This window comes from Scyliorhinus canicula, chromosome 17, assembly GCF_902713615.1.
Source record: "Scyliorhinus canicula chromosome 17, sScyCan1.1, whole genome shotgun sequence".
NCBI lineage: Eukaryota > Metazoa > Chordata > Chondrichthyes > Carcharhiniformes > Scyliorhinidae > Scyliorhinus > Scyliorhinus canicula.
Genome location: NC_052162.1, coordinates 111969292 through 111985314, shown reverse-complemented (window position 1 = coordinate 111985314; position 16023 = coordinate 111969292). Strand labels below are relative to the sequence as shown.

The 16023-nt window shown below is 45.7% G+C and overlaps 1 protein-coding gene across 1 annotated transcript in view; it reads right to left on the bottom strand.

Moving 5' to 3' along the window:
- Window positions 1–16011, bottom strand: part of LOC119952154 (gastrula zinc finger protein XlCGF57.1-like) — a 97515-nt gene extending 81504 nt beyond the window's left edge. The window contains exons 1-2 of the mRNA XM_038775748.1: window positions 14563–16011; window positions 7310–7313 (exon numbers count right to left, since the gene is read on the bottom strand). Of these exons, the coding sequence (XP_038631676.1) occupies window positions 7310–7313; window positions 14563–15581 (1023 nt within the window). The 5' untranslated portion in view covers window positions 15582–16011. The remainder of the gene's footprint in view (window positions 1–7309; window positions 7314–14562) is intronic.
- Window positions 16012–16023: the final 12 nt, after the last annotated feature.

Here is a 16023-nt window from a genome sequence, read left to right as displayed (position 1 = left end):
GGTCCAGTTGGTCCACAGGGCAGCTAATTCTGTAAAGTAAGAGGGGATGGAGGCTAGGGCAGTTGCATGCTCCTCCTGTAGGATGTGGGTGGTGAGGGATACCACTGGTGTCCCCGCTGACTATACCTGCGGGAAGTGCACCCAACTCCAGCTCCTCAGAGACCGTGTTAAGGTACTGGAGCTGGAGCTGGATGAACTTCGGATCATCCGGGAGGCAGAGGGGGTCATAGAGAAGAGTTACAGGGAGGTAGCCACACCAAAGGTACTGGACAAGAGTAGCTGGGTTACAGTCAGGGGAAAGAAAACTAACAGGCAGACAGTGCAGGGATCCCTCGTGGCCATTCCCCTTCAAAACAAGTATACCGTTTTGGATGCTGTTGGGGGGGATGACCTACCGGGGGAAGGCCCCAGCGGCCAGGTCTCTGGCACTGAGTCTGGCTCTGGGGCACAGAAGGGAAGGGGGGAGCATAGAAAAGCAATAGTAATAGGAGATTCAATGGTTAGGGGAATAGATAGGAGATTCTGTGGTCGCGAGCGAGACTCCCGAAAGGTATGTTGCCTCCCGGGTGCCAGGGCCAGGGATGTCTCTGATCGTGTCTTCAGGATCCTGAAGGGGGAGGGTGAGCAGCCAGAAGTCGTGGTGCACATTGGTACCAACGATGTAGGTAGGAAAAAGGGTGTGGAGGTAATAAACAAGTTTAGGGAGTTAGGCTGGAAGTTAAGGGCCAGGACAGACAGAGTTGTCATCTCTGGTTTGTTGCCGGTGCCACGTGATAGCGAGGCTAGGAATAGGGAGAGAGTGCAGTTGAACACGTGGCTGCAGGAATGGTGTAGGAGGGAGGGCTTCAGGTATTTGGATAATTGGAGCGCATTCTGGGGAAGGTGGGACCTGTACAAGCAGGACGGGTTGCATCTGAACCAGAGGGGCACCAATATCCTGGGGGGGAGGTTTTCTAGTACTCTTCGGGAGGGTTTAAACTAATTTGGCAGGGGAATGGGAACCGGATCTGTAGTCCAGCAACTAAGGTAGACGATAGTCAGGACGCCAAAGCACGTAGTGATGCAGTGGGGAAGGTAACAATGACAAAGGAGAGTACTTGCAGGCAAGGAGATGGGTTGAAGTGTGTATACTTTAATGCAAGAAGCATCAGGAATAAGGTGGGTGAACTTAATGCATGGATCGGTACTTGGGACTACGATGTGGTGGCCATCACGGAAACTTGGATAGAAGAGGGGCAGAAATGGTTGTTGGAGGTCCCTGGTTATAGATGTTTCAACAAGATTAGGGAGGATGGTAAAAGAGGTGGGGGGGGGTGGCATTGTTAATTAGAGATAGTATAACAGCTGCAGAAAGGCAGTTCGAGGGGGATCTGCCTACTGAGGTAATATGGGTTGAAGTTAGAAATAGGAAAGGAGCAGTCACCTTGTTGGGAGTGTTCTATAGGCCCCCCAATAGCAGCAGAGATGTGGAGGAACAGATTGGGAAACAGATTCTGGAAAGGTGCAGAAGTCACAGGGTAGTAGTCATGGGCGACTTCAACTTCCCAAACATTGAGTGGAAACTCTTTAGATCAAATAGTTTGGATGGGGTAGTGTTTGTGCAGTGTGTCCAGGAAGCTTTTCTAACACAGTATGTAGATTGTCCGACCAGAGGGGAGGCCATATTGGATTTAGTACTTGGTAATGAACCAGGGCAGGTGATAGATTTGTTAGTGGGGGAGCATTTTGGAGGTAGTGACCACAATTCTGTGACTTTCACTTTAGTAATGGAGAGGGATAGGTGCGAGCAACAGGGCAAGGTTTATAATTGGGGGAAGGGTAAATACAATGCTGTCAGACAAGAATTGAAGTGCAGAAGTTGGGAACATAGGCTGTCAGGGAAGGACACAAGTGAAATGTGGAACTTGTTCAAGGATCAGGTACTGCGTGTCTTTGATATGTATGTCCCTGTCAGGCAGGGAAGAGATGGTCGAGTGAGGGAACCATGGTTGACAAGAGAGGTTGAATGTCTTGTTAAGAGGAAGAAGGAGACTTATGTAAGGCTGAAGAAACAAGGTTCAGACAGGGCGCTGGAGGGATACAAGATAGCCAGGAGGGAACTGAAGAAAGGGATTAGGGGAGCTAAGAGAGGGCATGAAAAATCTTTGGCGGGTAGGATCAAGGAAAACCCCAAGGCCTTTTACACATACGTGAGAAATATGAGAATGACTAGAGTGAGAGTAGGTCCGATTAAGGACAGTAGCGGGAGATTGTGTATTGAGTCTGAAGAGATAGGAGAGGTCTTGAACAAGTATTTTTCTTCAGTATTTACAAATGAGAGGGGCCATATTGTTGGAGAGGACAGCGTGAAGCAGACTGATAAGCTTGAGGAGATACTTGTCAGGAAGGAAGATGTGTTGCGCGTTTTGAAAAACTTGAGGATAGACAAGTCCCCCGGGCCTGACGGGATATATCCAAGGATTCTATGGGAAGCAAGAAATGAAATTGCAGAGCCGTTGGCAATGATCTTTTCGTCCTCGCTGTCAACAGGTGTGGTACCAGAGGATTGGAGAGTGGCGAATGTCGTGCCCCTGTTCAAAAAAGGGAATAGGGATAACCCTGGGAATTACAGGCCAGTTAGTCTTACTTCGGTGGTAGGCAAAGTAATGGAAAGGGTACTGAGGGATAGGATTTCTGAGCATCTGGAAAGGCATTGCTTGATTAGGGATAGTCAGCACGGATTTGTGAGGGGTAGGTCTTGCCTTACAAGTCTTATTGAATTCTTTGAGGAGGTGACCAAGCATGTGGATGAAGGTAAAGCAGTGGATGTAGTGTACATGGATTTTAGTAAGGCATTTGATAAGGTTCCCCATGGTAGGCTTATGCAGAAAGTAAGGAGGCATGGGATAGTGGGAAATTTGGCCAGTTGGATAACAAACTGGCTAACCGATAGAAGACAGAGAGTTGTGGTGGATGGCAAATATTCAGCCTGGAGCCCAGTTATCAGTGGCGTACCGCAGGGATCAGTTCTGGGTCCTCTGCTGTTTGTGATTTTCATTAACGACTTGGATGAGGGAGTGGAAGGGTGGGTCAGTAAATTTGCAGATGATACGAAGATTGGTGGAGTTGTGGATAGTGAGGAGGGCTGTTGTCGGCTTCAAAGAGACATAGATAGAATGCAGAGCTGGGCTGAGAAGTGGCAGATGGAGTTTAACCCTGACAAGTGTGAGGTTGTCCATTTTGGAAGGACAAATCTGAATGCGGAATACAGGGTTAATGGTAGGGTTCTTGGCAATGTGGAGGAGCAGAGAGATCTTGGGGTCTATGTTCATTGTTCTTTGAAAGTTGCCACTCAAGTGGATAGAGCTGTGAAGAAGGCCTATGGTGTGCTAGCGTTCATTAGCAGAGGGATTGAATTTAAGAGCCGTGAGGTGATGATGCAGCTGTACAAAACCTTGGTCAGGCCACATTTGGAGTACTGTGTGCAGTTCTGGTCACCTCATTTTAGGAAGGATGTGGAAGCTTTGGAAAAGGTGCAGAGGAGATTTACCAGGATGTTGCCTGGAATGGAGAGTAGGTCATACGAGGAAAGATTGAGGGTGCTGGGCCTTTTCTCATTGGAACGGAGAAGGATGAGGGGCGACTTGATAGAGGTTTATAAGATGATCAGGGGAATAGATAGAGTAGATAGTCAGAGACTTTTTCCCCGGGTGGAACACACCATTACAAGGGGACATAAATTTAAGATAAATGGTGGAAGATATAGAGGGGATGTCAGAGGTAGGTTCTTTACCCAGAGAGTAGTGGGGGCATGGAATGCACTGCCTGTGGTAGTAGTTGAGTCGGAAAATTTATGGACCTTCAAACGGCTATTGGATAGGTACTTGGATTAGGGTAGAATAAGGGAGTGTAGGTTAACTTCTTAAGGGCAGCACGGTAGCATTGTGGATAGCACAATTGCTTCACAGCTCCAGGGTCCCAAGTTCGATTTCGACTTGGGTCACTGTCTGTGTGGAGTCTGCACATCCTCCCCGTGACTGCGTGGGTTTCCTCCGGGTACTCCGGTTTCCTCCCACAGTCCAAAGATGTGCAGGTTGGGTGGATTGGCCATGACAAATTGTCCAAAATTCTATGATTAACCTAGGACAAAAGTTCGGCGCAACATCGTGGGCCGAAGGGCCTGTTCTGTGCTGTATTTCTCTATCTATCTCTATCTTTCAAGTCCCCTGGACCTGATATTCTACATCCCAGACTGTTGGAAGAGGTTGCTATAAAGATAGCGGATACATGGGGGCAGCAGGGTAGCATGGTGGTTAGCATAAATGCTTCACACCTCCAGGGTCCCAGGTTCGATTCCCGGCTGGGTCACTGTCTGTGTGGAGTCTGCATGTCCTCCCCCTGTGTGCGTGGGTTTCCTCCGGGTGCTCCGGTTTCCTCCCACAGTCCAAAGATGTGCGGGTTAGGTGGATTGGACATGCTAAATTGCCCGTAGTGTCCTAATAAAAGTAAGGTTAAGGGGGGGGTTGTTGGGTTACAGGTATAGGGTGGATACGTGGGTTTGAGTAGGGTGATCATGGCTCGGCACAACATTGAGGGCCGAAGGGCCTGTTCTGTGCTGTTCTATGTTCTATTGTGATTATCTTTCAAAATTCTCTAGATTCTGCAATGGTCCTTGCAGATTGGAAGATGGCAAATGTAACCCCACTATTCAGGAAGGGAGGGAGAGAGAAAATGGTGAACTACAGACCTGTTAGCCTGACATCAGTGTTGGGAAAATACCAGGATCTATTATAAAGGATGTGGTCAATGGATAAGAATAGTCAACATGGATTTAGGAACAGGAAATCATGTTTGACGAACCTTTTGGGGTTTTTGAGGATGTCACTATCAAAATTGATAAAGGGGAGTCTGTGGATGTAGTACACTTGGATTTTCAGAAGGTTTATGATAAACACCCCACAGGAGGTTTGTCAGCAAAATGCAAACACATGGAAGAGGAGGTAATATACTGGCATGGAGTGAGGATTGGCTAACAGGCAGAAAACAGAGAGGAGGAATAAATGGGCCATTCTCACCTTGGAAGGTTGTGACTAGTGGGTCCCACAAGAATCAGTACCTGGGCCCCAGCTGCTCACAGTTTATACAATGATTTGGATGTGGGGACTAAATGTAATATTTCCAAGATCGCAGATGACACAAAGCTCGATGGGAATGTGTGTTGTGAGGAAGATGTAAAACGGCTGCAGGAGGATTTGGACAGATTCAGTGAGTGGGCAAGGACATGGCAGATGGAAAATAATGTGGAAAAATGTAAGATTATCACTTTGGTCGAAGGAACAGATGAGCAGAGTATTTCTGAAATGGTCAGAGATTAGAAAGTGTAGATGTACAAAGGGACCTGGGTGTCCTGTCAATAAGTCACTGAAGGCTAACATACAGGTGCAGCAAGTTATTAGGAAGGCTGATGGGATGTTGGCCTTTATCACGAGAGGATTTGAGTACAGGAGTAGTGAAGACTTGCTTCAATAGTATAGAACCTTGGTTAGACCACAGCTGGAGTACTGTGTGCAGTTTTACTCCCCTTACCTTAGGAATGGTATTATTGCCACAGAGGGAGGGCAATGAAGGTTCACCAGACTTGTTCCAGGGATGGGAGGTGTTGTGTCCATAAAACCTCAGACACTTCGATCAGTTTATTAATCAAATGTTTTACCCAGGTATCTTTATTGATGAGGCAAACAAAGGACAACGGAATGTTTAAATCATATAACTTTATTCCACAAGCAGTAAAACAGTTACCCTTAAATTATCCCACTAATTACAGTCCCAAGATTCTCAATAGTACCCGAGCCGATGGACTCATTCAAGCTGCAGGCTCGATAATGTGTCTTGATTTCCTCGGGGTCTTCTTAATGCTAAGATGGGTCTCGCCACTGCTTCTTTCTGTCTCTGGTTAGTCGTCTCGATTACCTCTGCATGGAGTCTTCACTGGAGGTTCACAAGGAGGAGGAGGAGGAGGAGGTGTTAGGAATTTTGGAAAGTGTAAAAATAGATAAGTCCCCTGGGCCAGATGGGATTTATCCTAGGATTCTCTGGGAAGCCAGGGAGGAGATTGCAGAGCCTTTGTCCTTGATCTTTATGTCGTCTTTGTGGACAGGAATAGTGCCGGAAGACTGGAGGATAGCAAATGTTGTCCCCTTGTTCAAGCAGGGGAGTACAGACAACCCTGGTAATTATAGACCAGTGAGCCTTACTTCGGTTGTGGGTAAAATGTTGGAAAAGGTTATGAGAGATAGGGTTTATAATCGTCTTGAAAAGAACAAGTTGATTAGCGATACTCAACACGGTTTTGTGAAGGGTAGGTCATGCCTCACAAACCTTATTGAGTTTTTTGAGAAGGTGACCAAACAGGTGGATGAGGGTAAAGCGGTTGGTGTGGTGTATATGGATTTCAGTAAGGCGTTTGACAAGGTTCCCCACGGTAGGCTATTGCAGAAAATACGGAAGTATGGGATTGAAGGTGATTTAGCGGTTTGGATCAGTAATTGGCTAGCTGAAAGAAGACAGAGGGTGGTGGTTGATGGCAAATGTTCATCCTGGAGTTCAGTTATTAGTGGTGTACCGCAAGGATCTGTTTTGGGGCCACTGCTGTTTGTCATTTGTATAAATGACCTGGAAGGATGGGTTAGTAAATTTGCAGATGACACGAAGGTCGGTGGAGTTGTGGATAGTGCTGAAGGATGTTATAGGTTACAGAGGGACATAGATAAGCTGCAGAGCTGGGCTGAAAAGTGGCAAATGGAGTTTAAAGCAGAAAAGTGTGAGGTGATTCATTTTGGAAGGAATAACAGGAAGACAGAGTACTGAGCTAATGGCAAGATTCTTGGTAGTGTAGATGAACAGAGAGATCTCGGCATCCAGGTACATAAATCCCTGAAAGTTGCCACTCAGGTTAATAGGGCTGTTAAGAAGGCATATGGTGTGCTAGCCTTTATCAGTAGGGGGATTGAGTTTCGGAGCCACGAGGTCATGCTGCAGCTGTACAAGACTCTGGTGCGGCCGCACCTGGAGTACTGCGTGCAGTTCTGGTCACCACATTATAGGAAGGATGTGGAAGCTTTGGAAAGGGTTCAGAGGAGATTTACTAGGATGTTGCCTGGTATGGAGGGAAGGTCTTACGAGGAAAGGCTCAGGGACTTGAGGTTGTTTTCTTTAGAGAGGAGAAGGCTGAGAGGTGACTTAATAGAGACATATAAGATAGTCAGAGGGTTAGATAGGGTGGACAGTGAGAGTCTTTTTCCTCGGATGGTGATGACCAACACGAGGGGACATAGCTTTAAATTGAGGGGTGATAGATATAGGACAGATGTCAGAGGCAGTTTCTTTACTCAGAGAGTAGTAGGGGTGTGGAACGCCCTGCCTGCAATAGTAGTAGACTCACCAACTTTAAGGGCATTTAAGTGGTCACTGGATAGACATATGGATGAAAATGGAATAGTGTAGGTCAGATAGGCTTCAGATGGTTTTACGGGTCAGCGCAACATCGAGGGCCGAAGGGCCCGTACTGTGCTGTAATGTTCTATGTCCTATGCTGGGCGGTCCGAGGGTTCGATCATTATACCCTTTCTGTGTCCTTCCAGAATGTTCTTTGACCCCAGCCGATGAGGTCACAGGGTGGGTGTGGTACCACCCAATGGGGTTACTAATGGCCACTCAGCAGGACACCGGGAATCTGTCCACCGGAGTCCATTTCCTGGTGCATTGTTTGTCATGTAACTTTGTCTATTCAAAACAATCAATCGATGAACAGAGCCAATTATCTCTTGATTGGCGATTGATAGAACAGAGCAGCTCCAGACATGTCCAGGCAGCTTGTCGGAGTTCGGTGCATTCAAACTTGGCCAAGTTCAAATTCCCATCAGGCTGTTTGCTGGAGTTGACTATTGCTCCATTTTAAAAATCCACTTTTTAATTTAAAGTGTCCGATTTTATCAGCCCTAAAATACAGGCAGGTGTACATTTTACCATAGAGGACTGACCTATGAAGAGACATTGGCTACAGCATTTGGACAGACTTGGTGAGTGGGCAAGGACATGGAAGATGGAGTATAATGTGGAACATACAAGGGGACAGATATTTAAGGTGAATGGTGGAAGATATAGGGGGATTTCAGGGGTAGGTTCTTTACCCAGAGAGTAGTGGGGGCATGGAATGCACTGCCTGTGGAAGTAGTTGAGCCCGAAACATTAGGGACCTTCAAGCGGCTATTGGATAGGTACATGGATTACAGTAGAATGATGGGGTGGAGATTAATTTGTTCTTAATCTAGGACAGAATTTCGGCACAACATCGTGGGGCCTGCTCTGTGCTGTATTTTCTATGTTCTATGTAAGGTTGGAGGAACAGATGAGCAGAGTATTTCTGACATTGGAAGAGATTAGAAAGTGTAGATGTACAAAGGGACCTGGGAGTCCTCATCAATAAGTCACTGAAGGCTAACATACAGGTGCAGCAAACTATCAGGAAGGCTAGTGGGATGTTGGTCTTTATCACAAGAGGATTTGAGTACAGGAGTAGTGAAGACTTGCTTCAATAGTATAGAACCTTGGTTAGACCACAGCTGGAGTACTGTGTGCAGTTTTACTGCCCTTACCTTAGGAAAGGTATTATTGCCCCGGAGGGAATGCAACAATGTTTCACCAGACGTGTTCGGGAAAGCGACATTGGGGAAACTGGGCCTGCATTTGCCAAAGTTTTGAAGAATAAGAGGCAATTTCATTGAAACTTATAAAGTACATAAAAGGAATAGGCAGGGTGGGTGCAGGTGAGATGTTTCCCCGGGTTGGGGAGTCTGGAACCAGGGGCCACAATTTCAAAATAAGGGGGAAGCCACTTAGGACGGGTCTCGGAGGAGGCATTTCTTTACTCAGAGGGTTGTGAATCTTTGGAATTCTCTACCCCAGAGGGCTGTGGGAGCTCAGTCACTGAGTGTGTTTAAAGCAGAGACTGACAGATTTCTAAATCCCATTAACACAAAGGGAGATGGGGATAGTGTGGGGGGAAAAGGCATTGAAGTGAATGATCAGCCATTATCGTATTGAATGGTGGAGCAGGCTCGATGGGCTGAATGGCCATCTGATGCTCCTATGTTCTAATGACACAAAGAGAGGGAGGAAAGTAATTTGTGAAGAGGACACAAGGAAACTACAAAGGGATATAGATAAAGTGAGCGGAAAAGATCTGCCGAATGGAGAATAATGTGGGAAAATGTGAAATTGTCCATTGTGGCAGGAAGAATAAAAAAGCTTATTATCTAAATGGTGAGGGATTGCAAAGCTCTGAGACTCAGAGGGATCTGGGTGTCCGAAAGCATGAATCACAAAAGGTGAGTATACAGGTACAGCAAGTAATTAGGAAAACTAATAGAATGTTATTGTTTATTGTGAGGGGAATTGAATACAAAAGTAGGGAGGTTATGCTTCAGTTATACAGGACATTGGTGAGACCACATCTGGAGCACTGTGTACAGTATTGCTCTCATTTAAGGAATGATGTCAATGTGTTGGAAGCAGTTCAGAGAAGGTTTACTGGACTCATACCTGGAATTGGAGGCTGGTCTTATGAGGAATGATTAGACAGGCTGGGCTTGTGTCCGATGGAGTTTAGGTGACTTGATTGAACCGTATAAGATCCTGAGGGGCCTTGACAGGGTGGATGTGGAAAGGATGTTTCCTCTTGTGGGAGAATCTAGAAATTGGAGTCACTTTAAAAGTAACAATTTGCCCATTTAAGGCAGAGGTGATTTTTTTTCTCTCAGAGGGTTGTGAGTGTTTGGAACTCTCTCCCTCAAAGGGCAGTGGAAGCAGAGACTGTGAATATTTTGAATGCAGAGCTGGATAAATTCTTGTGAAGCAAGGGGTGAAAGGTTATTGGGGGGTCAGCAGGAATAAGACCACACTGAGACCATAAGAACATAGAACAGTACAGCACAGAACAGGCCCTTCGGCCCTCGATGTTGTGCCGAGCATTGTCCAAAACCAAGATCAAGTTATCCCACTCCCTGTCATTCTGGTGTGCTCCATATGCTTATCCAATAACCACTTGAAAAGTAGGAACAGGAGTTGGCCATTCGGCCCTTCGAGTTTGCTCCACCTTTCAATGGGATCATGGCTGATCCGACATTTCGCACGTCCACTTTCCTGCCCTTTCCCTGTAAGCCTGGATTCCCTCACTGATCAAGAATCTGTCTCAGCCTTAAATATACACAAGGACTCTGTCCCCACAACTCTCACAGTTCCAAAGACTCACAACTCTCAGAGCAGAAATTACTCCTCATCTCAGTATTAAATTGACATCTCTTTATTCTGAGACGGTGCCCTCTGCCCCTAGACTCTCCCAAGACAGGAAACATCCTCTCAGCATTTACCCTGTCAAGCCCCTTTTTAAGCCAATATGGGTCAATGAGATCACCTCTCATTCCTCCAAATTCCAATGAGTAGAGTCCCAACCTGTTTAACCTATTTCCGAAGACAATCCCTGTGTGGTGGTCTGGATATGAGCACTGCCATTGGTGCATAGCACTGGCTTCCCATTGGCTCTGGCTGGTCATGTGCCTCTCGTCCGATTGGTTGGGACTAGTCATGTGGCTGCTCTCCAATTGGTTGAGAGGCAAGTAGGCCCCGCCTCTGGGGCGGGGTATAAGTACCCAGAGTCCCCGGCGGTCGGCCATTCTCTGTAGTCGACCACCCGGTAACAACTAGCTGATTAAAGCCACAGTTCGGATCCTAAATGTGTCTTGAGTCGAATTGATGGTACACCAATTTAATCAGCTAGAATTTTGGAACGGAGCTTCGCATCAAGCCAGACTGCCTCCGCACCAGCCCGCATGCTGCAAATGCGTCCCTCCATACCGGGGATCATCCTCGTTAACCTTCTCTAAACCGCCCCCAATGAAATAATAGCTTTCCTGAAATATTTCCACAGCTTGCCTTGCCACCTATTTTTGTGTCGTTTGCAAATTTCAACATTGTATGTTCGCTTCCTTCCTCCGAGCCATTAATATATATTGTAAACAGTTGTGATCCCAGGACAGATACCTGTGGAACCCCACAGGTTACAGGTCTCCAATCTGAAAAAGAAACCCTTATCCCCACTCACTGTTTCCTGCTCATTAGCCAATTCTCTATCCATGTCAATATACTGCCTCCAACTCCATGGGCTCTTATGTTAACACTTAACCTTTTGTGAGATACCTTGTTGAACACCTTCTGGAAGTTCAAACACAACACATCTACTGGTCCCCCTCTATTCACTCTGGTTGAGACTTCCTAAAAACACTGATAAATTAGTCAGACACTGTTTCCCTTTCATGAAGCCATGCTGACTCTGATTAGATTATGATTTTCCAAATGTGCTGCTATTACGTCCTTAATTATTGATTCCAACTATTTTCAAAGAATACACTTTCGACTAATTGGCCTAGTTAGCTGCTTTTTTCCTCCCTCCTTTTTTGAACAGAGGTGTCACATTGGCAGTTTTCCAATCCTCCGGTGCTTCTCCAGAATCCAAGGATTTTTGGAAAATTACAAACGATGCATCCACTATCTCTGTAGCCATTTCTTTTCAGATCCTACAATGCAGCCATCCAGGTAAGGAATTTTCTCTGCCTTTAGCCCCATTAGTTTGTCTCATACTACTTCTCTAGTGATGGTAATTAATTCCTCTCCCGTATTCTTTAGTATTAAGGGGATATTTAAAGTTTCTTCCACCATAAAGACTGATGCAAAATATCTGTTAAACTCCTCTGCCATTTCCTCGTTTTCCATTACTATCTCCTAGATTTATTTTCAAAGGGGCCAATGTGGAGTTGAAGTTACAATCAGATCAGCCGTGAACTTATTGAATGGTGGAGCAGGCTCGAGGGGCCGAGTGGCCTACTCCTGCTCCCAATCCGTATGTTATCACATCCTTTATAATAGATTGTAGCATTTTCCCTCCTACTGATGTCAGGCTAATGGGTCTGTGGTTCCCCGTTTTCTCTCTCCCTCCTTAAATAGTGGGGTTACATTTACCACCTTCCAATCTGCAGGAACCATTCCAGAATCTACAGAATTTTGAAAGATGATCACCAATGTATCCACTATCTCTACAGCCGCCTCTTTCAACACTCTGGGATGTAGAGCATCAGCTTTTGTGGCTTTATTGACTTTCAACCATATTAATTTCTCCAGTGCTACTTTTTAACTGAGACTAATTGTAGGAATTCTTGTTTTACCTTCTTCTAATAAGACTCGATTGTCCGGTTGATTGGAGGTGTCGAAAATACAACTTTATTGCTAATTATTCACTTTAATACAATTGCATATGAATTAAATCAAAACTTAGAAACAAAATATCAAAAAATACATGAGCTGGTCAAATACATGACAAGAAACGTATCAAACATAAAAGCAGAAAGAAATCATTTAAAAATAAACAAATAGGGTGATTCAAGAATTCAGAAAGGCAGAATTTCAAGAGAGATCTCGGCCACAAGGTCTTACTTTAAGGGAATCCTTATCTATAGTTTAATCCCTCATTTACTCTCATTGGTCTCTAATTCTCAGCTGAGACCTCCTGATTTGTTCAAATGGATGTCTGTTACTTAGAGGATGATTTATTAATCAAACAATAGCCATTACATAAGATTGACTGGTATCAAGCAAAGTTTATTCAGTATTTATTTGCGCAGCCTCATGAGAATAGATTTCTCACGGCATTGCCGGCCATGGACCTTGCTGTAACTAATTCGTTGATACATTCTTATTGTTAAATGCACTGAAATACAATAGTCTATTCATTATATGAAACATTCACTGAAACAATGTTTAAGTTTCCATAGACAAGACACTAGAGTTCAATAGTTGATTAATTATCTGAAACAATGACTGTATTTTCACAGTCAAGGCGTTTGAAATAATTTCACTCTTTAGCGATGCATTTAATTAGCACCAACAACCATGAATGAATCAATGAATCAATAATCTATCACTAATCTCTTTCAGTCCTCGTGCTCACTATTCTCTTAATTCTCAAGTGTTTTGGGGACAATTTCTGTATCTTCTCCGTGAAGACAGATACACATTGTTTAATTTCTCTGCCATTTCCTTCTTCCCCATTATAAACTCTTCTGTCTCAGGGTAGCATAGTGGTGCAGTGGTTAGCACGACTACCTTATGGTGCCGAGGGCTGGGTTCGATCCCGGCCCCGGGTCACTGTCCATGTGGAGTTTGCACACTCTCCCCGTGTCTGCGTGGGTCTCGCCCCCACAACCTAAAACGATGTGCAGGGTAGGTGGATTGGCCACGCTAATTGCCCCTTAATTGGAAAAAAGAATTGGATACTTTAAATTTATTTTTTTAAAAATAAATTCTCCTGTCTATTCCTGGAATGGACCCACATGGTATTTGCTAATCTTTTTTGTTTCACATAAAGAGGGGCTTTTCCAGTCGGTTTTTATGTTTCTCCCCAGTTTGCTCTCATATTCTATTTTCTCTTTATTAGTTTCGTGATCTTCCTTTGCTGAATTCTAAAACTGGTTCCCAATCCTCAGGCTTACTACTATTCTGGCCACTTTGAGCCTTCCTTTGATTTAATAAAATCTTTAACTTTTCATATGTTAGCCATGTGAGCGTCACTTTTCTTGTTGGATTTGATTTTTTTTTTTAAATTTAGTATACCCAATTCATATTTTCCAATTAAGGGGCAATTTGCGTGGCCAATCCACCTAACCTGCATATCTTTGGGTTGTGGGGCGAAACCCACGCAACCACGGGGAGAATGTGCAAACTCCACACAGACAGTGACCCAGAGCCGGGATCGATCCTGGGACCTCGGCGCCGTGAGGCAACAGGACTAACCCACTGCGTCACCATGCTGCCCTGGATTTTGTTTCTTAAAGGAATTTATATTTTATGTCAATATGTAACAATTCCTTAAATGATAGCAACTCTGTAATCATAATTTTCATTGTAAGTTCCCAATCTGCCACAGACAGCTTTCCCCTCATACCTTGTCAGTTTTCTTCTGTGAGAAACACCTCAATAACTTATAGGAAAGAACCATGTAACCACGATAGTCCATCTTCATGGCAACGTGGCATGATTTGTAGTGTTCCAAACAGAAATGGGAAACAAATATCTTTTAACTTCAAAGCACCAATGTCCAAATTCCGTTTTCACTCTGTGGTCCTCATGAAATTTGGAACCAGGTAATCACAACAAGGCTCAAACACCATCAGCCCACTGGAGGCAAAGTCTCCGGCCAGTCCAGCAGAAAGAATCCCTCTGACCATCCCCATTGGCCAACTGTCAGAATGAACAAAATGCAGTCCTGGATATAATTGAGAGCAGCAACAATAACAGCAGAATTCAACCCCTCTGATCAATTGTGAACTTGTTGGTGTCTCAGCAGTTGCTATGTGCTACAAAATCCCTTCACACATTGGGAGCAGATGAATGGCCTCGCTTCAGCATGAACTCACTGGTGTCTCCAGATGTGGGGATAGATCACTGAATCCCTTCCCCTCCTCAGAGCAGGTGAACTGCTTCTCCCGAGTGTGAACTCGCTGGTGTCTCTGCAGGTGGGATAACTGAGTGAATTCCTTCCCACACTGAGAGCAGGTGAACGGCCTCTCCCCAGTGTGAACTCGATGGTGTATCTGCAGGCTGGATAACTGTGCGAATCCCTTCCCACACTGAGGGCAGGTGAACGGTTTCTCCCCAGTGTGAATTCGCTGGTGTGTCTGCAGGTTGGAGAACACAGTGAATCCCTTCCCACACTGAGAGCAGGTGAATGGCTTCTCCCCAGTGTGAACCCGCTGATGTATCTGCAGGTTGGATAACCGATTGAATCCCTTCCCACACTGAGAGCAGCTGAAGGGTCTCTCTCCAGTGTGAACTCGCTGGTGTATCTGCAGGTCGGATACCTGAGTGAATCCCTTCCCACACTCAGAGCAGGTGAACGGCCTCTCCCTGGTGTGAACTCGCTGATGTATCTGCAGGGTGGATAACTGACTGAATCCCTTCCCACACTGAGAGCAGGTGAACGGCCTCTCCCCAGTGTGAACTCGCTGGTGTACCCGCAGGTGGGATAATTGAGTGAATCCCTTCCCACACTGAGAGCAGGTGAACGGCCTTTCCCCGGTGTGAACTCGCTGGTGTCTTTGCAGGTGGGATGACCGAGCGAATCCCTTCCCACACTGAGAGCAGGTGAACGGCCTCTCCCCAGTGTGAACTCGCTGGTGTATCTGCAGGCTGGATAAATGAATGAATCCCTTCCCACACTGAGGGCAGGTGAACGGCCTTTCCCCGGTGTGAACTCGCTGGTGTCTTTGCAGGTCGGATAACTCAGTGAATCCCTTCTCACACTGAGAGCAGCTGAATGGCCTCTCCCCAGTGTGATGTCGCTGGTGTTTCTTCAGGCTGGACAAAGCACTGAACCCCTTCCCACACCGAGAACAAGTGAACGGTCTCTCCCCAGTGTGACTGCGTCGATGAGCTTCCAGCTCTGACGGGGCTCTGAATCCCTTCCCACAGTCCCCGCATTTCCATGGCTTCTCCATGTTTTGTATCGCCTTGTATATTTCCAGGTTCAACAATCAATTGGACTCTTGACCACATGCAGAACGCACATATGGTCTCTCCCCGCTGTGAATGGTGTGATGTTTTTTCAGCCTGTGTAACTGGTTAAAGCTCTTTCCCAGTCAGTGCTCTGGAACACTCTCACTCGGGTGTGAGTGTCTCGGTGCTTTTCCAGTCACACTGATGTTTAAAATCTTTTGAAGCCAACAGATCAGTCAAATCTTTCCCCTTCTAGATTCAAAGGCCAATGATATTCAGGTCCCAATGAATTGAATATATCTGTCAGATCTCGATGTGACGTTTGAGATTTCTGTCTGTAATTCCTCCTCTTCTAATATCTAATAAAACAGACCAAGGCAGGCCAGCAGCACGGTTCAATTCCTGTACCGGCCTCCCCGAACAGATGCCGGAATGTGGCGACTA